Genomic DNA, 26,138 nt, shown 5'->3' with positions numbered 1-26,138 from the left:
CACTGATGTGGTATGTCTTGTCCTGAATTGGAACACTACCAGCCTCTTGTTTCCCAACCCTCCCCACCTTCAAAGCCTTATTGAAGGCACATCTCCTCCCACAAGCCTTCCCTGACTAAGCCCTCGTTTCCTTTTTCCCCACTCCCTTCTGCGTCACCCTGATTTGCTCCATTTTTTCACCCCTCCCATAGCCCTACAGCACTTTATGTACATATCCTTAATTTATTTCTCTATGTTAATGTCTGTGTCTCTCTCTAGCCTGTAAGCTCGTTGTGGCCAGGGAACATGCATCTACCAACTCTATTATATTGTTATATTGCACTCTCCCAAGCACTTAGTACAGAACTCTGCACACAGTAAGCACTCAATAAATATGATTCATTGATTGACTGATACCCTCTTCCATTACCCCTTTCTGTGGGGGAGGATGGACCCCACCCCCCTTTCTATGACCCCCACCACCTCCCCCAGGGCAGGGGGCAGTTGTCTTACCGACTGTTTTTTGGACGTTGCTGCTGGTGGCAGGGTGCTCCACACTGCAAGTGAACAACTCGCCACACCAATTATCTTCAGGGACGGTGATTTGGCTACTGAGGGTGTATAGGCCCTCAGGCTGCAGAACAGCAGGGAAGGTTTGGGAGTTGCTGCTGAAGGTCTCCGGGCTCCACTTGACATTCACCGGTTCTGGAAAGTAGCCGGTCACCAGGCAGCCCAAGGTCACCTCGGAGAGGTTTTTCTCCTTGCGGCTGGGAATCAAGGGGTAGACAGACGGGGACACTTTCACAGCTGAAAGGCAAAAACAGGGGTTAAGCTGGGACATTTCACACACATGCATGTTTTGACAACCCCAGGTGACCTCTGGTAGCTGAGATCCAACCGCTACTTGTCCTTTTCCCTAGTGGGCTGGCAAGCAGACGGAGCAGTTTAACAAGGAGACTCCTGGACCTGCCTTGGGGATGTGCTTAGAACAGAACACCGAAGCTGCGGCTGCTATCCTGAAGCCCCAGATGGGCAAATAAGTTTCATCGCTGGTGCTTTTCTGCCAGGAGAAGACATTCCTTCAAAACTGACTTAGAATGGAGAGACCCATCCAAAGTATTCAGGTATGTGATGACTCTGTGTCCTTCGAAGGTAAGTCTATGGACTTGGGGGAACCGCCAGGACTGAATTAGTATGATCTGTTTATTGATCAGCATTTGGGGATCAGGCTGGCCAATTATGTGACCCCCTCAGGGCCTGATGGCATTTGAAAATCATAGTTGTCCCACATACTTGTTCAGTGGGAATGGACCAGTCTTCGAGCAACACAGGGTCAGGTGGGATGGTGTTGTTCCTCCAGAGTTAATAACAATGACCCTAATCATAATCATATGATAATAATTCTTATTATTACAGTATTTCTGAAGTTTGCAGTATTGTGCTGAGTGTTACTAAGCATTGGGGTAAATGACAGATAATCAGATTGGACCCAACCCCTATCCCACATAGGGCTCACAGTCCAAGAACAAATATCAGATCCCCATTTTAATAATAACAATGATAATAACAACAACAGTAATAATAATAATAATAATAGTGTTTGTTAAACACTTACTATGTGCCAAACACTGGGATCAATACAAGGTGATCAGTTTGGATACAGTCCCTGTTCCACATAGGGCTCACAGTCTAAGTAGGAGGCAAGATTTAATCCACATTTTACAGAAGAGGGAACTGAGGCTCAGAGAGGTTAAATGACTTGCCCAAGGTAACACAGTAGGCAAGTGATACAGTGGGAGTCAAGGGGCCTAGTCTGCATGGACCACCCTGTACCAGTGCTTAGAACAGTGCTTTGCACATAGTAAGCGCTTAACAAATACCATTATTATTATTACTAGCCTCTTCCCCCACAGAATGGCAGTCAGCTCAGGAATCAGATGGGCAAGTTCTTACAGAGGAGGAGGAGGAGAGGTTCTCCCAACTCCCTAGGGCGGAAGTATAATTTCACGCTTTCCTCAGTGGCTGGGTGGGAGCCCCTCACCCTGCCTTGGGTGGATTTGACTGGGAGAGCGGCATGGAGGTCAAGATGACCAGGAGGTGACCAGAATGGTGGGGGGTCTCCAGACTCTAGAATCCAGTCAGGCTGAAGATGCAAGGGAAGCACTGACCCAAGCCGAGGCGCTGAGCCGGGTGGGGTGAGCTTTCTCCTTAGAGACATGTGTGGGGGAGAAGGAAACAGCTGGAAGGAAACTGGCAGTGGGAGGTGAGTTCTGGGGTGAAAGAATGGGTGGCCTCTCTCTCCAGTCGTGCCTCACGCTGAACCCTGAGCTTAGAAACCCTAGTGTCCACTGCCTTGAGACTCGCGCAGCCTCCATCTAGGGTTGGCTGAGGCCCTTGTGATGTGGAAACTGAAGGATTACTGGAACAAAGTACCTGGACTCCTGAGGATTCATAGAGAGAAATCAATGTCTCATTGGGGCTTCAACAGGATGGGGTCACAGGGGCCTAATTTCCCAGGGAGATGTCAGTATTCACAGTTCAGGGGCTGCAGGGATGGGTATATAGCTGCCTCCTCCATCCTGCCTGCACCAGAGCGAGGTTTCAGATTGCCCAGATGGCTGACCCGATGTCGTTTCAGGACTGGAAAGTCCCATCCAGCAGAAGCATGCCACCCCCAAAACTGCTGCTGGGCAGCTCAGCTCCTGGACTTCCTCCAGGATCTGCCAGCTTCACACTCATGCATGCTCCCTGCTAACTTATCCCCTTGGCTTTCTTTACTAGGCTCTGGTTGGGGGCACAAGTCCCTTGTTGCCCCCGGCAATGTGTAAACCCTTTCTCTGCTTTGGCTGAGCCTCTGATGTCCTTTGCTAATGACTACCGTGCCCTCTGCCAACCCTGCATTCCTGATTCTGGTCAGCTCAGGTCCAGTGCCCTCTCAGATCAGCATATGGCTGCTCTACCAACTGAAGTCTGGAGCCCTGGATGGCTAAAGTCTGTGTGTGATCCTGATAGCCCATTTCCTCCACCAGTGAGCATTTGTTCCAAACTGTAACACCACACCCCTCCTAACTGCTAATGAGAAGCAACATGGCCTAGTGGATAGAGCCCAGGGCTGGGAGTCAGTAGGACTTGGGTTCTAATCATAGCTCTGCCACTTGTCTGCTGTGTGACCTTGGGCAAGTCACTTAACTTCTCTGAGCCTCGGTTACCTCATCTGTAAAATGGGGATTAAGATTGTGAGCCCCCTGTGGGAAATGGGCTTGGTCCAACCTAACTAGCTTGTTTCTACCCTAGCACTTAGTACAGTGCCTGGTGCAAAGTAAGTGCTTGACAAATACCATAAAAAAATCCCCAAACAAAAAAGTTGACCATAGTTCAATACCTAAGTCAGTTTCTCTTCTTCCTACCATCACCCAGCCTGTGATGTCCACTAGTTCACCTCCTGTATCCCCTCCAGTTCAGCTTTGCTACCCACTACCAATTCAGCTTCAGTGTTCTCTGCCAGTTCAGGTCCAGTAACTCCCAGCAGCTCAGCTTCTGTAACCCTCAACACCTGAACTCCTCTTAGCAGCTCAGCACCCATCAGCTCTTATCCCTTAGCTTCTTCCAGCTCGGCTCCCTTAGGTCCTAGCAGATCATCTTCCACAGTCGCTAGCAGCACAGTTCTTCTAAACCCTAGCTGCTCAGCTCCCATAGCTCCAACAGTTCAGCTCCCATAGCTTCTAGCAGCTCAATTCCCATAACCCCTAGCATTTAAACTCCCAAAGTACCTAGCAGCTCAGCTACCACAAAACATGATCTCACATAATAATAATAATGATGGCATTTGTTAAGTGCTTACTATGTGTAAAGCACTGTTCTAAGCACGGGGTTGGGGGGTGGGGATACAAGGTGATCAGATTGTCCCACGTGGGGCTCACAGTCTTAATCCCCGTTTTACAGATGAGGTAACTGAGGCTCAGAGAAGTTAAGTGACTTGCCCAAGGTCACACAGCAGACATGTGGTGGAGCCAGGATTTGACTCCAAAGCCCGTGCTCTTTCCACTGAACCACGCTGCTTCTCTATCTAGCTCACATTCATTCATTCAATCATATTTATTGAGTGCTTACTATGTGCAGAGCACTGTACTAAGCACTTAGCACTGTACTAAGTGCTTAGCACTATACTATAGTACCTACCAGCTCAGCTCCCCTAAGCCTTGAGAGCTCAGCTCTCATAGCCTTTATCTGCTCAGCTCCCATAACCCCTAGCTCTAGTAGCTCAATGTTCATAGACTCTATTAGCTCAGCTCACAAAGCCGCTAGCCACTCAGTTCCCTTATCCTCCAGTAGCTCACCTCCCATAGCTCCAACCTGCTCAGCTCCACCAGCCCCCACAGACTCTGTTCCCATGTCTCCTTCCAGCTTGGCTCCCATAGCCCCTAGCCTCTCAGTCCCCTAATCCCAAGCGGGTCAATTTCCATAGCTTCCAACAAACTCAGCTTCCGTAACTCCTACCAGCTCACTTCCCTAGCAGCTCAGCTCAAGTATCCCCTAGCTGCTCTGTTCCCATAGCCCCTAGCGTCTCAGCTCCTCTAGCCCCTAAAACCTCTAATGCCATAAATCTCTAGGCTCTCAGCTCCCCTAGCCCCTAGAATTGCAGATTTTCAGTTCTTAACAGCTCAGCTTCCATGATCCTTCCTGCTCAGCCCTAACATCTCAGCTCTGATAACCCATAGGAGCTCAGCTCCTGTAGGTCATAGCCACTCATCTCCCAAAACCTCCCGTAGTTCAGCATCGATAGCTCCTACCAGCTCAGTTCCCATAGCTTCTAGCAGCTCAACGACTCTAGGCCAATCAACTCAGCTCCCATAGCATCTAGCCACTCAGTTTGCGTAGCTTCCAGCAGCTCATCTTCCATAGCTCCTAGCCCCTCAGTTCTCTTAGCCCCTAGCTCAGATTCAGTAGCTTCTATCGGCTCCGCTCCCCAGCCCATAGGTTTTCAGCTCCACTTGTCCCTAGCAGCTCAGCTTCTGGAATCCCATCACTAGTTCCTATCAGGTCAGCTCCAGTAACCCCTAGCTGCTCATCACCTCTAGCTATTTGCCCCTTAGCTCCCCTAGCCCCTAGTAGCTCAGATTCCTTAGCTCTTACCACCTCAGCTTCCATAACTCTACCAGCTCAGCTTCCCTATTCATTCAGTCATATTTATTGAGCACTTATTGTGTGCCCTCAGCAGGTCATCTCCCATAGATCCTAGCACCCCAGCTGTGTAAGCTCTAGCAGCTCAGCTCCCATGACCCATAGCCCCTAGCCCCTCAGCTCCCCTGGCCCCGAGCAGCTCAGATTCCATAGCCCCTACCTGCTCAGCTCCCCTGGCAACCCAGCTCCTGTAGCCCAGAGCCACTTAGCCCTATCCCTAGCCCTACCAACCCTACCAGCTCAGCTCCCCTAGCAGCTCAGCTCCTGTAGGCCAGAGCTGCTCATCTCTCCTAGTCCCTAGAGCTCAGATTTCATAACCCCTAGCAGCTCAGCACCCCTAGCCCCTAGAAGCTCAGCTCCCACAGCCCCTAGCCCTTGGTCTCTTAGGTCTTAGCCCTACCATTTCAAGCTCCCCTAGTATCCCAGCTCTCCTAGCCCTTAGCAGTCTAAATTCCATAACCCCTACCAGCTCAGCTTCCCTTTTCCATAGTGGCTCAGCTTCCACAGTATATAGCAGCTCAACCCTCCTAGCTCCTACCAGTTCAGCTTTTGTAAGCCCTACGAGATCACCTCCTCTATCCCCTAGCAGCTCAGCTCCCATAACCCATAGCTCCTAGCCCCTCGGCTCTCCTGACCCCAAGCTGCTCAGATTCCATAACCCCTACCTGCTCAGCTCCCCTGGCAACCCAGCTCCTGTAGCCCAGAGCCACTTAGCCCTATCCCTAGTCCTACCAGCCCTACCAGCTCAGCTCCCCTAGCAGCTCAGTCCCTGTAGGCCAGAGCTGCTCAGCTCTCCTAGTCTCTACAGCTCAAATTTCATAACCCCTAGCAGCTCAGCACCCCTAGGTCCTAGAAGCTCAGCTCCCACAGCCCCTAGCCCTTGGCCTCTTAGGTCTTAGCCCTACCATCTCAAGCTCCCCTAGTATCCCAGCTCTCCTAGCCCCAACAGTCTAAATTCCATAACCCCTACCAGCTCAGCTTCCCTTTTCCATAGTGGCTCAGCTCCCACAGTATATAGCAGCTCAACCCTCCTATCTCCTACCAATTCAGCTTCTGTAAGCCCTACGAGATCACCTCCTCTATCCCCTAGCAGCTCAGCCCCCATAACCCATAGCTCCTAGCCCCTTGGCTCCCCTGACCCCAAGCTGCTCAGATTCCATAACCCCTACCTGCTCAGCTCCCTTGGCAACCCAGCTCTTGTAGCCCAGAGCCACTTAGCCTTATCCCCAGTCCTACCAGCCCTACCAGCTCAGCTCCCCTAGCAGCTCAGTCCCTGTAGGCCAGAGCTGCTCAGCTCTCCTAGTCTCTACAGCTCAAATTTCATAACCCCTAGCAGCTCAGCACCCCTAGGTCCTAGAAGCTCAGCTCCCACAGCCCCTAGCCCTTGGCCTCTTAGGTCTTAGCCCTACCATCTCAAGCTCCCCTAGTATCCTAGCTCTCCTAGCCCCTAGCAGTCCAAATTCTATAACCCCTACCTGCTCAGCTCCCCTGGCAACCCAGCTCCTGTAGCCCAGAGCCACTTAGCCCTATCCCTAGCCCTACCAGCCCTACCAGCTCAACTCCTGTAGACCAGAGCTGCTCAGCTCTCCTAATGCTTAGAGCTCAGATTTCATAACCCCTAGCAGCTCAGCTCCCCTACCCCCTCCCAGTTTAGCTTCCATAATCCATAGTGGCTCAGCTTCCACAATATTTAGCAGCTCAACTCTATTAGCTCCTACCAGTTCAGCTCCTCTAGTCTCTAGCAGCTCAGTCCTCATAGCCCATAGTGCCTCAGCTCATCTAGCCCCTAGCAGCTCAGATTCTGTAGTTGCTACCAGCTCAACTTCTGTAACCTCTACCAGCTCAGCTCCCCTAGCCCCAGGAGCTGAGCTTAGGCTGTTGCCACTCATCTCCCAAAATCTACAGCACTTCAATTCCCTTAGCTCCTACCAGCTCTTCTTTTGTAGTCTCATATTCCCTAGTAGCTCATCTTCCGAAGACCCTAACAGCTCAGCTCCCGTATCCTCCAGTAGCAGCTCAGCTCCCATAGCCCCAAACCCCCCAACTCCTCCCAGATTCTAGCAGCTCAGATTAGCTTCCCCAGCCCCTAGCAGCTCATTAATCATAGCTCCTGCCAACGCAGCCTCTGTAACTCCTTCTAGCTCAACTCCCACAGATCCTAGCAGCTCAGGAACCATAGCTTCCATTGTCTCTAATGGCATTGCCTCTAGTAGCTCCTATAACCTCAACTCCGGTAGCCCCTAGCTGCTCAGCTCCCATAGGCACTTACTATGTGCCAAGCACTGTTCTAAGCGCTGGGGTAGATACAAGGTAATCAGGGTTGTCCCACGTGGGGCTCGCAGTCTTCATCCCCATTTTCCAGATGAGGTAACTAAGGCACAGAGAAGTTAAGTGACTTACCCAAGGTCACACAGCTGACGAGTGGCAGAGCAGGGATTAGAACCCATGACTTCCAAGCCCGTGCTCTTTCCACTGAGCCACAATGCTCAGCTTCCATAACTCTTACCAGCTCAGCTCCCATAGCCCCCAACACTCAGCTCCTGTAGCTTGTAGCTAATCAGCTCCCATAGTTTCCAGCAGCTCAGCTCCAATAACCCCTAATCTTTTAGCTCCCAAAGTCCCTAACCATTGAGCTTCCATAGGTCCTATCATCTCACATTTCATAGCCCATAACCACTCAGTTACTCATAGCCTCTAGCTGCTTAACTCCTGTAGCACCTACCAGCTCAGAGGTCATAATAATAATAATAATATTTGTTAAGCGCTTGCTATGTGTTGAGCACTGTTCTAAGCGCTGAGGGGGGGATACAAGGTGATCAGGTTGTCCCACGTGGGGCTCACAGTCTTAATCCCCATTTGACAGATGAGGGAACTGAGGCCCAAAGAAGCTAAGTGATGCCCAAAGTCACACAGCTGACAAGTGGCAGAGCCGGGATTAGAACGCATGCCCTCTGACTCTCAAGCCCAGGCTCTTTCCACTGAGCCACACTGCTTCTCTATGTAGCCCCTACCTCCTCAGCTTCCCTAACCTCTAGCATCTCACCTCCCATAGCACCTAGTAGCTCTGTTCCGATAGGCCCTAGCAGCTTAATTCTAGACTCCATACAATAATTTATTACTAATAGCTCAGCTTCCACTCCTTCCCCTGCTAGTTCAGCTATTTCCTACCTCCCACTTAGATCCTTTTCCTATTAGATGCTGCCCCTGCACTACCCACCAGTTCAACTCTTCTAGCTTCTCCTAGCTGTGTTCCTCTATCCCCTATCAACTCTCCTCCTGTATTCTCCACCAGGTAAACAGCTTCTCTTTCCTCTGTCAACTCAGCTCCTGTTCTTTCTGCCAATTAACCTCCTCTTATTCCAACGACTTGAGCTTCTGCAATCCCTTCCCATTTACTTTCTGCACCCTCTCCCCAGTTCAGCTCTTCTCCCCACTGATAAGAATCCAGCTCTTGCACTCCCCAACAACTCATGAAACCCACCCTTTCCTCTCCATCCAAACTGCTACCATGTTAATTCAAGCACTTATCCTATCCCACCTTGATTACTGCATCAGCCTCCTTGCTGGCCTCCCTGCCTCCTGTCTTTCCTCACTCCAGTCCATACTTCACTCTGCTGCTCGGATCATTTTCCTAAAAAAAGTTCAGGCCCCGTTACCCCATTCCTCAAGAAACTTCAATGGTTGCCCATCCACTGCCGCATCAAAGTAAAACTCCTCACCATTGGCTTCAAAGCACTAGATCAACTTGCCCCATCTTACCTCACCTCTCTACTCTCCTACTACAACCCAGCCCACACACTTTGCTCCTCTAATTCTAACCTTCACATTGGAACCCGCTTTGGTCTATCTCACGGCTGACCTCTCACCCACGTCCTACCTCTGTCTTGGAACGCCCTTCTTCCTAATGTCCAATGGACAATTACTCTCTCCTTCTTCTATGCCTTATTGAAGTCACATCTCCTCCAAGAGGCCTTCCCTGAGTGAACCCTCCTCTCCTCTTCTCTCACTCCCTTCTGCATTGCCCTGACTTGCTTCCTTTATTCATTCCCTTTCCCAGCCCCACAGCACTTATGTACATATCTGTAATTTATTTATTTATTTATTTATATTAATGTCTCCCCCTCTAGACTGTAACCTCATTATGGGCAGGGGATTTGTCTGTTTATTGTTATATTGTACTCTCCCAAGTGCTTAGTACAGTGCTCTGCACATAGTAAGCGCTCAATAAATATGGTTGACTGATTGATAGCTCATCTTGTTTCACCACTCAGTGCTCTGTGCTGGAGGAGAAGATGATGAATACTATGCCCTCTCTGTTGGGCAGTCCCGGAGATCCCCACCTCCATGAGGTCTCGCTTCCTCCATCCCTGCTTCCCTTCCTGACCCTAATGCCAACAGCAGGTTCTGCTCCCAGACAGGCACACCCTCACCCAAACATGTGCTCTTTGCTCTGAATTCCCCTTGGCAGTGCCCCTGTTCTTCCTAAACCAGAAGGCTTCCACACAGCATCTCCCAACACTGCTGTTTCCCGACACAGGTTTTCTTAGAAAGGAACACAGCTCAGGAGGTCGGGCTCTCTGTCTAACACTACTCCCTCCAGCCCCAGATGGTATCTGTCTCTTCTTTGTCCTCAGGAAATGATATCCTTTTCCCTAAAGTAGAAGGATAAAAACCAAACCTGGTCTTTTCTGGAGCGTCATGAGCCTGAGAGATGATCCCGCTTGAGAAGGACTCATCAGGGGGCTGGGTGGAGAATGGAGTTGAGCCTCCCGCTTCTCTGCTGGTCCCCACGTCACAGCTTAACCCATTTCTCTGCTTCCATTTCCCTAATGCCTCTCCACCAGCAATTCACACCACCTTCTTCTACTTCATCACTCTTCTTACGTCATACCATTCTCCTTTCCTTGGGGACAACAACAAGCCTGAACAGAGATTACAGTAATTTTTCAGCTTCGAGAGTCCCAGCACTAAATATGGGTTTGAAACCTGAGTGGGAGCATTTCAGTCTGGGCATTTCCCTTTTTCTCTCAGCGTTATGCCCAGGGGAATTGCCTGAGAGCTGAGACTATGAAGGCTAGGTTTCTTCAGGGCAGGGGGTGGCAAAGCTGGTATGCTCAGGGCTCCAGAAGGAGATATGGGCATATCCTTGCCAACCCCCTCTCTCACTCTGCATCCACCTTGATTGGCCTTGGCAGTGTGGGAGGGGAGGGGAGGTAACTGGAGGAAATGGTCCCTCTGGACTCTGTCCTAAAGGCATCGCTGACCAATCCCAGACAAGATCTGCCAATTGTCAGCTGTGTGACTTTGGGCAAGTCAATTAACTTCTCTGTGCCTCAGTTCCCTCATCTGTACAATGGGGATGAAGACTGTGAACCACCTGTGGCACAACCTGATTGCCTTGTAGCCTCCCCAGCGCTTAGAACAGTGCTTTGCATATAGTAAGCACTTAATAAATGCCATTATTATTATTATTATTTTTATTACCAGGGACTTATCTCCCAGTGAAGTAAGGCTCTTAAGAGAGCGAGTGCTGGTTTTAGGTTGAAGGGAAAGTTGAATCACTGAGACTTGTCTTTAAATTTTAAAAGAAACCGAGCCATGGTGGTTGTTCTCTGGGGGTTCATCAACCTTCCAGGGTCCAGGGAATGCCCAGGGTGACTGTTGGTCCTGGCCCCTGACAAAGCTGACCAACAGAGGAGGACCCATGCCTGATGCAGAGACCAGACTCATTTCCAGAGGTTCAAGAGCAGTTCGGTCCATGATGGGTCACTAGAAGGAAAATTTGGGATGGCGAGAGAAAAAGTGTAGGATGTTTAATGACACTAGTAATACTATTGATCCAGCTCAAAGCCCTGTATGAAATGTTGGGAAAGAATACACAGGTTGGGGTGAGACACATCTCTGGACTTCAGAAGCTTCATTCCTTAGTTTTCAAATATCTTGGTGCCATTGACACAGAAGGGATCCTGGACTGGAAGGTCCATGGGTCTGACCCAGTAATAGTAATACTACTACTAATAATGTATAATAACATTATTATAATGTTATAATATTATTATTATATATATGTTTTATATATATATAATAGCATTATAATAAAAATAATAATATTTGTTAAGAGCTTACTATGTGCCAAGCACTGTTTTGAGCACTGGGGTAGATACAAGATAATCAGGTTATCCCACATGGAGCTCACAGTCTTAATCCCCATTTTACAGATGAGGTAACTGAGGCACAGAGAAGTTAAGTGACTTTCCCGAAGTCACACAGTTGATCAGTGGCAGAGCTGGGAATAGAACCCTCAACCTCTGACTTCCAAGCCTGTGCTGCTAAAAGCAGTATGTACTATGGGTAAATCAAAGTGAATTATAAACAAAATTTCATTCCTCCCTGATTGTTCTATGAAAGAGACTTTGATCATCAATCCCTTCCCATTATAGAGGGCTGGAAGAACATTCTCTTCCCAAGTGTTCCCCAAGCTGACCCATGGAGAGGGGGCAGTCTGGAATCCAGGTCTGATGCTGGACCAGACCGAGATACCTACTTGAGGTCAAGGCCCCGGGGGATCCCCGTGGGTATATAAATGGAAACTGGACACGTCTACAATTTCTCTCTTCCAGGAGGACAGCGGGCTCCAGACGTGTACCCACTGTATTCAGGGTGTAGAAGCTCCGCCCCAGCAGAGGACAGGGTGGCATTAGTCTGCTTAGCAATGAATTTTTCCCCGGATGGATTGGATTTCACCTGGAGCATCAAAGATGATGTGAAGAACTTTCCATCCATCCAAAAGACTGACTCAACATACATGAAGAGCAGCCAGCTCACCCTCTCAGCCTCAGAGTGGGCCTCTCAGCCACCCACTTGCACGGTGGAACACAACAAAGTCCAGAAAAGCGTCGAGTTTAAACTCCAAGGTGAGCCACCCTGGTGGACTGGAAATAACTGCTGCTTTTCCCCACTGGAGGGACCTGAGACATGGCAGCAAGAAGGGTTGGGGTCCTGGGAGGTAGATTGCCCAGAAGAAGAATCCGATGTTGGGATGGGGAGGGTGGCAGAGGAGAAAAATTGTTTCAATCAATCAATCAATCAATCGTATTTATTGAGCGCTTACTATGTGCAGAGCACTGTACTAAGCGCTTGGGAAGTACAAATTGGCAACACATAGAGACAGTCCCTACCCAACAGTGGGCTCACAGTCTAAAAGGGGGAGACAGAGAACAGAACCAAACATACCAACAAAATAAAATAAATAGGATAGAAATGTACAAGTAAAATAAATAAATAAATAAATAAATAGAGTAATAAATATGTACAACCATATATACATATATACAGGTGCTGTGGGGAAGGGAAGGAGGTAAGATGGGGTTTCCCCAAATGGCCAGTGACATCAGGAGACTCCAAACTCCTGATCAGTAAAGAGCTTTCTCAGCAACCTCCGGTCTCCTCCCTGAATGCCAGAAGACCTGGTGCTGCCACTGCACTCCCCTTGTCAGACCAGCTCTCTCCTCCTGACCGCCTGCTCCTGTCTGTCCTCCATCAATCCCTTGTCTCTCTCTCCCTCTTTCCAGACCAAAGGATGAGCCCACCCAGTGTGTATCTCTTTTGCCCATCCTGCACTGGCACCTCGGAGAGTGGCACTGTGGAACTCATCTGCCTGCTGCTGCATTTCAAGCCCAACTCCTCAGAGGTGCAGTGGCTGTTGAATGGGGAGGAGTCGACCAAACTCGAGCCCAACCACTTCTCTGCCACCGACCAGGATGGCTCTTTCATGGTCCACAGCCTCCTGAGAGTGTCCAGTTCGAGCTGGGAGGGCGGGGAAACGTTCACCTGTAGGGTCACACACCCTGCCCTGAAGGAAGGCCCGGAGCTCGTCAACATCAGCAAGTGCTCAGGTGGGTAGGGCCCAACTCCAGAATGACTTATGGGAGTAGCTCTCTCCACTCTCCCTCTAGACTGTAAGCTCATGATAGGCAGGGAATGTGTCTTTTTATTGCTACATTGTACTCTCCCAAGCCCTTAGTACAGTGTTCTAAAAAAGTAAATGCTCAATAAACATGATTGACTGTCTGACTGGCAGTCAATCAATCAATTAACGGTACTGATTGAGTTCTTACTTTGTGCAGGGCACTACACTAAACCCTCGGGAGAGTACAATAGAGTTTGTAGGCAGAATACTTGCCTCTCCTTCTGAGTCCTCCCTCTTTTCCTGTGCTTTGCAGCCTGTCTCAGCCATGTCACTGCGTTGACCCTCTACCTCTTTGCACCCTCCTATGATGAGCTGGTCAGCGGGGATGGGAAGGGCTATGTGACCTGCCTCGTGCTGGGCTATGACTTAGCCAGCGTCCACATCAGCTGGCAAGTGAATGGACTTGGCAGTGATGGCCAGACTGGGGTCACAAGGCGTGAAAGCAATGGAATGGAGAGCAGGATGAGCACCCAGCCCATCTCACTGGCTGACTGGAAGATTGGAAAGAGGTACATCTGCAGAGCCAAGCACCCTTGCATGAAGGAAGTCACTCAGGAGCTGTCCACGTTCAACCCCAGTGAGTAAATGGGAGATCAGAGGGATGATTGCCATCGAGATTGCTGGTTACTGCAGCCTCGGTTCCTACTGCTGATTCCCCAAACCCTTCCGCCCTAGAACTAGGGCTCCCAGAGAGTTCTCCTTCTTCTCCCTCTCTGGAATCAGAGCCTATGGCCAAATGCCTTCCCTGATACTGATCAGGACAGTGAGAGGAGATGGGCCGTTCTCTGCCTTGGGTTTACCTAATCTCTCCCAGGATTTAACATTTTCATATGTGATATGGATGGAGAATATGTAGCAAAACCTTCAAATTTGTGGATAGATTATGTCCAATTTGGTACTTAACAAATTCTTAGCACTACAGTTAATCCCATGACACAGATTCTCAATCAATAAATTTCAGAACGAAAGCTTACACACTGACCTATTAGGAAATATTAGGGATGTTAGAAGGGTCAAGAAGGACTTAAACAGATTCATACATGATACGATCAGCTTGGGCATTAGAGGGACAAGTTAGGGATATCAGAATCCCATCCTTAACCATGAGACTTCATGGTTCTTCAAAGCTATCCTGCTCCTTGTCTTTGGGCAGAAGAACGGCAAAACACCACCTTTTGATCCCCTTGTGTTTGTACCTGACCAATGTATCAAAATCTTGTTAATTTTCATCCCTGAGGGCCCTATCCTCAATTTTCAGGTGACCCAATTCCTGAAAGACGATCTGTCTTTGTCACTTTCAATTCCATTCCAGTCCTCCCACGTGTGGAAGATCATCCCCATTACATCCAACTTAGAGTGAAGAGCGCCAGCAGATGTGGGATCAGTTTCCAGGGGTGAATAACCCTGCCTGCCTTCCCCAATGGGGACCACCCTATCTCCACCCAATATGGCATCAGCTTTCAAGTGTGAACAACTCTATCCACTTCAACTCTTCTAGGTGAAAATTCACCCTCTAGACTGTAAACTCGTTGTGGACAGGAAATGTGTCTACCAACTCTGTTGTTGTATTGTACTCTCCCAAGAGTTAGTGTAGTACTCTGCATCCAGTAAATGCTCAGTAAATACCATGGATGGATTCAGTGATTTATCTTCCCCAGCGTGAACAACCTCATCAGATATAGAATCACCTCTTCTCTCAATTCTATAAATCTGATGTACATACTCTTGATATCATCATCTCAATTCTTCTCATTTCACTGGTGAAGACTGTTGAGGAAATAATGGGCCAAACACATGAAACTCAAGACGGGTTTTATTTCAAGTTGCTAAAGCTTGCAATCAATACAGGTAACAAAGGAGCTGGCTTTAAAAAAAATGTAAATCATTTGCCTTTCAGCGTTATTTCTGTTAGAAAGGTGAGCCCGGAAAGACATAATCAGTGGATTCCAGAGTAGAGATAAGAAGGTAACCCTCTGACTCTCCAGAGAATCCTCACCCTATTTCCATCAATGCCTGGTCTTGGCTCAGTCTCTCCATTTTGATCAAAATTATGCTTTTTCCCACCCACAGACCACCTATTCCAGGGTGAGACCATCCATTCTTGAGGGGGCTGAAGTTGAAAGGGACACAGGCTGTAGTTTGTAAGCTTTCTGTAGACTGTAAGCTTGTTGTGGGCAGGGAGCATATCTACCAGATCCCAGGAAACCCTAACAGTTGGCCCCACCAGCTGGCCAGGTTCCCCAGGTAATGGAAAGGTGTAAAGGGTGTCGGTGCCTCAGTTTCCTCATCTGTAAAATGGGGATTTAATAACTGTCCTCCCTCCTATTTAGATTGTTAGGCTCCATATTGGACAAAGACTGTACGACCTGATTATCTTGCTTAGTACGGTAGTTGGCACATAGGAGCGCTTAACAAATGCAGCAATTATTATTACGCTCTAGTGGGAAGTGAAGTAGTGAGGGACTCAGCTCTTCGATGTCCATTCCTATTACTCCTACCCAACAAGCAGGCTCTTCTGAGCATCGATTCAGTCTTAGAAGGGAACACGTCTCATCGGATGGCTGGCTTCTTTCATCTCAACTACCACTTGGTCCCTCCGGAGGATGGTGAGAAGTAATCCTCTGCAAGGATGCTTCCAAGATGCAGGAAAGTCCTGTCCCCGAGGGCTCCATGAGTGGGACAAAGAGGGAGGGCTCAGTGGGGAACAGGTCAGGTCTCCCCTGCAATGGAGGTAGGGGCGGCAAGAGGGTGTCCATCCCGCTGGCTCCGTGTTGTGCCTTGGGTAGAGAGGTTCCATCCTAGATGCAGGCAGAGCTCTGGGCTGACTCTGTTTTGGGGAGAAAGAGTATACGCTGGGGGACCTAAATTTTGGCCAGGGAAAAGCTTCGGCTGCTGTTGGGGATGTGCTGGGGGAATGCCCCATTGAAAGTCCACCCAGCAGTTCCAGGTGGAGGGTGAAGGCCTCCTTAGGCACCCGAAAGCATCATGTTCCTATAGTTGTGAATGCTTCTGGTCTGTTTTATTTGCATCATCGAAGAGAAGAGCCACCTCACCTGGCAACAAAAACAAAGATAGGGCTGCATGGCGTAGGGTGGGGACTCTGAGGTCACAACTCTAGCTCTTCAGCTCCCAGAGAAGATGGTGGCCTTAAGCTTCAACAACAAAAAAACACAACTTTCTTTTTGTTTTCCTGCTGTTTCCCCTGATTGACTGATTGAGTAGAGAAGCAGGGTGGATTAGTGGAAAGAGCTCGGGCTTGGGAGTCAGAGGTCGTGGATTCTAATTCCAACTCTGCCACTTGTTAGCTGTGTGGCTTTGGGCAAGTCGCTTAACTTCTCTGTGCCTCAGTTACCTCATCTGTAAAATGGAGTTTAAGACTGTGAACCCCACGTGGGACAAACTGATTACCTTTTATCTACCCCAGCACTTAGAACAGTGCTCAAATGCTTAGTACAGTGCTCCGCACACAGTAAGCACTCAATAAATACGATTGAATGAATGAATGCTCGGCACATAGCAAGCGTGTAACAAATACCATCGTTATTATTATTGTATCTACCCCAGAACAGTGGCTGGCACATAGTAAGTGCTTAATAAATGCCATTATTATTATTAATAATGAATAAATAATTACGATTGATGATGATGATGATGATTATTATTAATCCCAAATCTGCCACTTATCTGCTGTGTGACCCAGAGCAAGTCACTTAACCTCTCATGCCTCAGTTTCCTCATCTGCAAACTGGGGATTCAATGCCTGTTCTCTCTCCTACTTGGACTGTCAGCCCCATGTGGGACCTAATTACCTTGTTTCTATCCCAGCACTTAGTACAGTGCATGATACATAGCGCTTAGCAAATACCGCAGTTATTATTATTATTATTAATAATAATATTGGCATTTATAAAGCACTTACTATGTGCAAAGCACTGTTCTAACCACTGGGGAGGTTACAAGGTGATCAGGTTGCCCCACAGGGGGCTCACAGTCTTAATCCCCATTTTACAGATGAGGTACTGAGGCACAGAGAAGTTAAGTGACTTGCCCAAAGTCACACAGCTGACAATTGGCAGAGCCGGGATTTGAACCTATGACCTCTGACTCCAAAGCGCGGGCTCTTTCCACTGAGCCATGCTGCTTCTCCACCCACACATGCACAGCCACAAGGCAATGGTTATCTGGGGAAGCATGGAAGTGGAAACAGTCACAGGTGGAAATGAAGGGAGATAACAAGGCTGAGTCTCTCACCTTGACAAGAGTGATGGTAGCGCTGTAACACACGGTGAGGAGGAAGAGAGTGATGAAGGTGGAGATGGTAGTCCACAGACCACCTAGTTCTCCTTCGCCAGCCTCAGTGCAATTTTCTCCCGGAATCAGCCCTGGAATAATGAAGCAAGAGACATGGAGTGAAGCTTTTTCCATCCCATAGAAAAAAAAAAGAGCTCAGCAACTCAACCCACCATTACTAGCTTTCCCTTTGGGTGAGCTGTCTGGACTGAGTCACTGGAGGGAGAGTCAGGGATGGAGAGTGAAGCTTTGGGAGGGTTGGATCGCCCATCCCTAGTTGAGAGGCTAGGTGCTTGGCACATAGTAAGCTCTTAACAACTACAATGATAATAATAATAATAATAATAATAATAATAATTAATAATAATAACAAGAGCAACCATTACACAGCTCCTCCAAAAAGTTTGGGTGCTGCTGATGGAGAAGAATCTTGGGCTGGATGAAAGTCTGACCCTTCAGTGGCTTTACTTACTTTGGCATTTGTATTAGGAAAGAGAGGAGTGGAGATTGAATTTCCCCTCCTGATTTCTTGTCATAAAAGAGCTCATTATCTTCTGTCACAGTCTCACCCCACTAAGCCCCTTAAATCTCTTTCTAAAGATCCTTAATTAACCTTCTCATCTTCAAACACCACAAGCACACCCACTAGAAGACCCAGAAGAATGAACAAAGATTTGGCAGGATGAGGAAAAGGATCAATTTTATCTTTTGAATTGTCTTCCAAATATCTGCCTGGGACATTCGTCCTACCCACCTCTGAATGTACCCATATTGAAAATCAGAAGCCACAATAAAGCAGGTTTTTAATCCTTTCAGACAAAGATCCTCCAAAGAACCTCCAAGGGGCATCAATAGAGGGCTCTGAATATGATAAGGATGGTGGTGTTTGTAATGGTAATGGTCTAATCTTGTGACCCTCTGGTTGGAGATCAGGTGCCAAGGGTTAGGAGTGGAAGGGATTATTGGGCAGAACCAGCAATTCTGGTCCCTCCACCTCCCCTGAGGAAATCCATTCCGGGAAGTTCAGTTTGGTTTCAACTATGGATTCCACTTCTGTCTTTTCAGTCACTAGGGACTTGGGTGACAGAGAGAGGAGAATGGAGATTCTCTGTGTGGTCACGCTGGACTGCCATCTCCTTTCATCCAAAGCTCACCCAGAGGGACAGTTCCACCCAAGAGAGTTCTGGAGGGCTGCCAAAGTGGAAGGAGTGTGGCCTAGTGGCTAGAGCAAAGGCCTAAGAGTCGGAGGGACCCGAGTTTTCCCTGTCTTGTGTCAGCTTTGGACAGAGAGATTGGCAGAAGGTCGAGAGGAGAGAAGAATGTGAAAACCAAGAGATTGGACAAGATCCAACTATGATCGGGCGATGAGAGAGGAGAGCAGGTGCTGGAAAAGGGAGCTAGAGGCAGATTTAGAGGCTGTTAGGTTAACTAGTTTGGATGTTGGAGTAGCTGCATGGCTTAGTGGAAGAAACATAGACCTGAAAGTCAGAGGACCTGGGTTCTAATCCTAGACCTGTCACTTGTCTGTTGGCTGACCTTGGGCAAGTCACTTAACTTCTTTGAGCCTCAGTTCCCTCATCCACATAATAGGAATTCAATCCTTTTTCTCTCTCCTACTTTGACTGTGAGCCCCACATGGGAACTGATTTTCAGTGCAGTGCTTTACCCACAGTGAATGTTTAACAAATACCATTATTATTATTATTATTTGAGAAGCAACATGGCCTACTACATACAGCAAGGGCATAGAAGTCAGAAGGACCTGGGTTCTAATCCCAACTCTGCTGCTTGTTTGCTGTGTGACCTTGGGCAAGTCACTTCACTTCTCTGTGCCTCAGTTACCTCACCAGTAAAATGGGGATTAAGACTGTGATCCCTTGGTGGAGCAGGACTGTGTCCAAACTGATTAGCTTGTATTTACCCCAGGGCTTAGTACAATAAGCGCTTGACAAATGCCATGAAACGAATTAGAAGGGAAGTATGAAAATTAAATCCCTACAAGAATTTGTATGCACAGAAATGGACGTGAAGATATCCTCATCCCAAAGGGTCATGAAAAAGGTCTGGAAAAGAAGACCAAGAGGGGGAAGATCTGAAGGGGAGAAATCCTGGAAAAACACCAGCCCTGTGGACCACCCTTCTAATTGGAGGTGAGACACAAGCACAAGGTAGTTTGACAAAGGTCAGTGGCAGTTTCTTTTCGGTCTCACTTTTCTCTTTTTTAACCTTTGTGCTTAGGCACTTGTTCTCCTCTCTTGTGGTCACCAGATGTTTAATTCTATCGCACTGTCCCCGGGGATTAGAAATAATAATAACTATGCTATTTGTTAAGCACCTACAATGGGCCAAGCACTGTACTAAGCACTGGAGTAGATACAAGAAAATCAGAACAAATCCAGTCCCTGTCCCACATAGGGCTCACTGTTTAAAAGAGCAGGAAGAACAGGTATTTCACCTTCGAGCTGTGGAAACTGAGGCACAGAGCAGTTAAGAGACTTGCCCAAAGTCACCCAGCAGGCAAGTAGAAGAACTGGCATTAGAAACTTTCCACTTGGCCCTGCTTCTTCTCACAAGGTGCTTTCAGTACAGTAGTCTGCACCTAGTAAGGGCTCAATAAATACCAATGATTGAGCACTAAGCTGCTGTGAATCCTGCAGTGACCGTGATTCTGCCCTCTCAGTTGTATTTACTGAGCGCTTACTGTGTATTAAGCACTTGGGGAAGTACAATATAATTGAGTTGGTAGACACATTTTCTGCTCACAACAAGCTTACAGTCCAGAAGATTTCCCTGAATAGCATCTATTCTTTCCTTGCCTCTCTGTGGAGGGTTCTAGACTTCACTTCTTCCCTGCATTCTCCCTTCTGGACTCCTGACCCTTGTGAATAAATTAAGACTCTAAGGTCTGTTTCCCTCCCTCATGCCTTGAAGAGCCTAAAGAGCTTCAGCTCTGTTCAGTGAAACTGTTATAGTTTCACATTTCCTTTCTAGAGCTGGCTCGATCACTTCAGGAATGAAGGAGAAGGTTGGGGGCATGAAAGGGAGGTTTGGACCAAGCTAGGAAGTCTTACTCCCTAGAATACAGGTCTGTGCTTGATCTCAGAGTGAAAGTGACTCAGAACTCTCTTCAAACCAAGGTGTGTGTGTGTATGTTTGTGCTCCATGAGTGTGTACGTGGTTGAATACGTGGATGTGTTCATTTGCGCATGTTAACGTGTCTGTACATCTCGTAAGCAGGTGTTTGCTTGTGTAAGTGTGTGCGTTTGTGTGTTTGTGAGCATATGCGTGTATGAGTATGTATATGTATGTATAGGAAGCCCCTATGTGGCCATCTGAATCACTAGTGGCCTTTTTCTGAGCTTATGGGTGTGTGCATGTATTCCTGTGAGTGTCTGAGTTCACTTGTGCATGGCTTTGATGCTTGTATGAGGGTCATTGAGTGTGTCAAACTCTTTTGGGTATTCCATTCTGTGTCCATTGTAGCTGCCATGATTAAGGGTTTACCGCTCTCTGTTAGAACAGTAATCATCATGATAATAATGGTTTCTGTTAAGTGCTTACTATAACTCAAGCACTGTAATAAACACTAGGATAGGTACAAGATGATCATTTCCTACATGGGGTTCAAAGTCTAATTAGAAGGGAGAACAGATATTCAGTCTCTACTTTGCAGATGAGGGTGTGCAGAGAAGTTAAGTGATTTGCTCAGGGTCACACAACAGCTAAGTAGCAGAGCCGGGATGAGAATCAAGTCACTTAACGTCTTTATGCTTCAGTTACCTCATCTGTAAAATGGGGATTAAGACTGTGACCTTAATGTGGATGAGGATTGTGTCCAACTTGATTAGCTTGTATCCACCCCAGCTCATAGAGCAGTGTCTGGCACATGGTAAGTGCTTAACAAGTACCACAATTAGTATTATCACTTAATCCTTCTGGTTCTTTGTCCACAGCATTTCTCTCCCCACAAATGGCCATCATCCTGGTCAAAGTTCTCATCTCATGACCAGACTACTGGATCAATCTCCAGCCTCCCAGGTTCCATCCCTCCCAGTCTTTACCACATCAATCGATCAGTGGTATTTACTGAGCGCTTACTGTGTGCAGAGGTCTATACTAAGTGCTTGGGAAAGTTGGTAGGCATGTTCCCTGCCCACAGTGAACTTATAATTTAGAGGGTTACCACATGCAAGTGTAGTACGGACCAAGCTCCCTGAGGGTAGAGATTGTTTCTACTCACTCTATTGTACTCTTCCAAATGCTTAGTACAGTGCTCTGCAAACAGTAAGCACCCAGTAAGTACCACTGATTGATTTATTGCTGCTTTATTGGTTTTGCTAAAATGTTGTTCAATACCCACCTCTCCACTACTCAAAAACCTCTAATGATGATGATGGTATTTGTTAAGTGCTTACTATGTGCAAAGAACTGTTCTAAGCTCTGGGGAGTATACAAGGTGATCAGGTTGTCAAACGTGGGGTTCAGAGTCTTAATCTCCATTTTACAGATGGGGCAACTGAGGCACGGGGAAGCTAAGTGACCTGCCCAAAGTCACACAGCTGACAAGTGTATGCCAATTGTTGCCAAATTGCACTTTCCAAGCACTTAGCACAGTGCTTTGCACCCTGTTAGCGCTCCATAAATACGATTGAATGAATGAATGAAAAGTGGCGGAGTCAGGATTAGAACTCACAACCCCTGAGTCCCAAGCCCATGCTCTTTCCACTACTCATGTCCCCTTACACTAAGCTGAAAGACATTTCTTACCCCTCATTACACTTTTTGCCAAGCTAATCTTCTAATTATATCTCAGATGTGGCTCTCTAGCCTCCAATCAACCAATCAGTGATATTTACTGAGCACTAACAATGTACAGAGCTCTGTACTAAACACTTGAGAGAGTACAATGGAGTTAGTAGGCATGATCCCTGCCCTCCAGGAGTTTACAATCTAGTGGACCCCTTGCTCACCTCATGTGCCCTACAACTTCAAGTCAACCAGACCAAGAACCTCCCCATTTTCTAAGTCCTCTGAAGTCCCACTCCTCCAGGAAGTCTTCCCAGATAAATTATTTCCCAATTTGCTTCAATCCCACAACCACCCTTAGCATTTATCTGTGTACGCTTGCATACACGGGCTTTGGAGTCAGAGGTCATGGGTTCGAATCCTGGCTCCACCACATGTCTGCTGTATGACCTTGGGCAAATCACTTAACTTCTCTGAGCCTGTTACCTCATCTGTAAAAATGGGGATTAAGACTGTGAGCCCCACGTGGGACAACTTGATCACAATTTATCCCCCCCAATGCTTAGAACAGTGCTTTGCACATAGTAAGTGCTTAAGAAATACCATCATTATTATTATAACTATGTCTGCTATGAATGCTATTTATTCATTTATTTCATCTTTCCTCACTCTTGTCACTAACAGATGTACTATTTTTTGAAAAAAAGGTATTTGTTAAATGCTTACTATATGACAGGCACTGTACTAAATGCTAGGGTAGATTTCTTCCTCCTACTGGTGCAATTTGTAAACAACTTGGGCCTGCCTGTTGCATTATCATTATTATTTTTAGGCACTTACTATGATAATTAATAATAATAATTGTGGTATTTGTTAAGCACTTACTATGTGCCTCTACAAAGTGCTGGGGTGGATCCAAACAAATCGTGTTGGACACAGTCCCTGTCCCACATGGGGCTCACAATCTCAATCCCCATTTTACAGATGAGGCAACTGAGGCCCAGAGAAGTGAACTGACTGGCCCAAGGTCACACAGCAGATAAGTGGTGGAGCCGGGACTAGAACCACTACACCATGTAGCTTCTCATACTACATATATCTATATCTATCTATATATATATATATAGATATGGATATAGATACATACGTATACACTGTTCTTAGCCAGATTGTAACTCCATTAAGTCAGGGAACATGTCTTTTTTTCATTTGTTGTACCCTCCCAAGAATTTAGTACTGTTCATAATAGGGGCCATTGAATGATTGATGGATTGATTGGAGACATGTGACATATCTCAATTAATCAATCAATCAATCGTATTTATTGAGCACTTACTGTGTGCAGAGCACTGTACTAAGCGCTTGGGAAGTACAAGTTGGCAACATATAGAGACAGTCCCTACCCAACAGTGGGCTCACAGTCTAGAAGGGGGAGACAGAGAACAAAACCAAACATATTAACAAAATAAAATAAATAGAATAGATATGTACAAGTAAAATAAATAAATAAATAAATAAAGTAATAAATATGTACAAACATATATACAGGTGCTGTGGGGAGGGGAAGGAGGTAAGATGGGGGGATGGAAAGGGGGACGAGGGGGGAGAGGTAGGAGGGGGCTCAGTCTGGGAAGGCCTCCTGGAGGAGGTGAGCTCTCAGTTGGGCCTTGAAGAGAGGAAGAGAGCTAGCTTAGCGGATGTGGGGAGGGAGGGCATTCCAGGCCAGGGGGATGACGTGGGCCGGGGGTCGACGGCGGGACAGGCGAGAACCAGGCACGGTGATGAGATTGGTGGCAGAGGAGCGGAGGGTGCGGGCTGGACTGTAGAAGGAGAGAAGGGAGGTGAGGTAGGAGGGGGAGAGGTGATGGACAGCCTTGAAGCAGAAGGTGAGGAGTTTCTGCCTGATACATAGATTGATTGGTAGCCACTGGAGATTTTTGAGGAGGGGAGTAACATGCCCAGAGTGTTTCTGGACAAAGACAATCCGGGCAGCAGCAAGAAGTACGGATTGAAGTGGGGAAAGACACGAGGATGGGAGATCAGAGAGAAGGCTGATGCAGTAGTCCAGACGGGATAGGATGAGAGCTTGAACAAGCAGGGTAGTGGTTTGGATGGAGAGGAAAGGGCAGATCTTGGCAATGTTGCGGAGCTGAGACCGGCAGGTTTTGGTGACGGCTTGGATGTGAGGGGTGAATGAGAGAGCGGAGTCGAGGAAGACACCAAGGTTGCAGGCTTGTGAGACGGGAAGGATGGTAGTGCCGTCAACAGTGATGGGAATAGTCAGGGAGAGGGCAGGGTTTGGGAGGGAAGACAAGGAGTTCAGTCTTGGACATGTTGAGTTTTAGGTGGCGGGCAGACATCCAGATGGAGATGTCCTGAAGGCAGGAGGAGATGCAAGCCTGGAGGGAGGGGGAGAGAGCAGGAGCAGAGATGTAGATTTGGGTGTCATCAGTGTAGAGATGATAGTTGAAGCTGTGGGAGTGAATGAGGTCACCAAGGGAGAGAGTGTAGATCGAGAACAGAAGGGGACCAAGAACTGGACCTTGGGGAACCCCCACAGTAAGGGGATGGGAGGGGGAGAAAAAGTTTTATTGATTTTGATATACACATTAGATCAGAGTACAAACAGAAGGCACCTGGAAGTGGGTAACACCTAGGGTAGCACCTGAGGTATTTTCATCAACATTTACGAAGTGTATATAGTGGAGACTGTTCCAGGCATCTGAACCAGAACCCTGATGTTTACAGGATGTTGCACTGGGCTCCCACTATGTGCACAACTCTGTGTCCTGGTGCCAACTTTGCGCAGACAGCTGGAATGGTAATGTAAGGTACAGACAGTAATCAATAGAGACAACTTCTCTCAAGAATGATATGATCTAGAGAGATGGATTATAATCAGTTTTGGTGGGGTCTTTGATTCCTTTCTCACACTCTCACTCCCTGCCAGGTTTTCTTCAAATATCAAAGATATTTCTTTGATCCACCTCTCCCTCTGCACTCTTATGAATACCATCATGGTTAAAACCTTGCTCAGTTCCTGGCAGGATTACTTTCTGGTCTTTTTGTCTCAGGCTTCTGCTATCTTCAGACTCTCCTGCAAGTACTTTCTTAAATTGTCATTTGGAGCATATCATTTCCCTTCTCGAAATCCACCAATGAGTACCCATTTTTCCTTTCACATACAAGTCACTTCACTTCTCTGTGCCTGTTACCTCATCTATAAAATGGGGATTAAGACTGTGAGCCCCATGTGGGACAACCTAATCACCTTGTAACCTCCCCAGTGCTTAGAACAGTGCTTTGCACATAGTAAGTGCTTAATAAATGCCATCATTATTATACAACAAACATTTTTAAGCGTCTTCCTCTGCATTAAAGAAATTTTTTCAAATGGTACTGAAGTGCTAAACACTGAACTAAGCGGTGGGGTACCTACAAGGTAATCATGATGGACACAGTACCTGTCTCACGTGGGGCTCACGGTCTAAGTAGGAAGGAGTAGGATCTAGTCCACATTTTACAGTTGAGGTAACTGAGGCTAAGGTAAGTTAAGTGATTCACCCAAGGTCACACATCAAGTAAGTGGTGGATCTGGGCTTAGAGCCCAGGTCCTCTTACTTTCACTCTTACTCCCTCTCACTTCAAGTCACACATTTTATTGAGCTGTCCATTATCGAGTTCCTCTTTCTTTTTTACCATTTATTTCTACGTTCTTATTCTTCTGCTTATGGTTTATTTGGCATTTTCTATGATTATCTCCCTGGTAAGATCATAAACTCCTTGAAGGCAGGTTCTAGGTGTCTTGCTTCTATTGCACTTTCAGAAGCACCTGGTCTAATGCTCTACACACAGTAGGCATCCAGTACAGTGATAGAAGATGGTGCTGACTAAAAGCTGTTGTTGCTCTTAATGATCTGGTCTCTCCCATCCACATCCACATTTTTTATGGTACTCATTAAGCGCTTACCAT

At 47.3% G+C, this 26,138-nt stretch overlaps 2 gene segments (V, D, J or C); one reads left to right on the top strand and one right to left on the bottom strand.

Annotated features, from left to right (window-relative positions):
- The window catches only part of LOC119936667, a 159,351-nt gene that overhangs the window by 80,165 nt on the left and 53,048 nt on the right, over positions 1-26,138 (bottom strand).
- Positions 1,056-14,621, top strand: LOC119936668. The segment is given in 5 exon segments: positions 1,056-1,103; positions 11,781-12,074; positions 12,732-13,055; positions 13,383-13,706; positions 14,442-14,621. Coding segments are annotated over 4 exon segments (936 nt in total).

Source organism: Tachyglossus aculeatus, chromosome 14 (genome assembly GCF_015852505.1).
Source record: "Tachyglossus aculeatus isolate mTacAcu1 chromosome 14, mTacAcu1.pri, whole genome shotgun sequence".
Lineage (NCBI taxonomy): Eukaryota > Metazoa > Chordata > Mammalia > Monotremata > Tachyglossidae > Tachyglossus > Tachyglossus aculeatus.
This window is presented reverse-complemented; position numbering and strand designations above follow the sequence as displayed.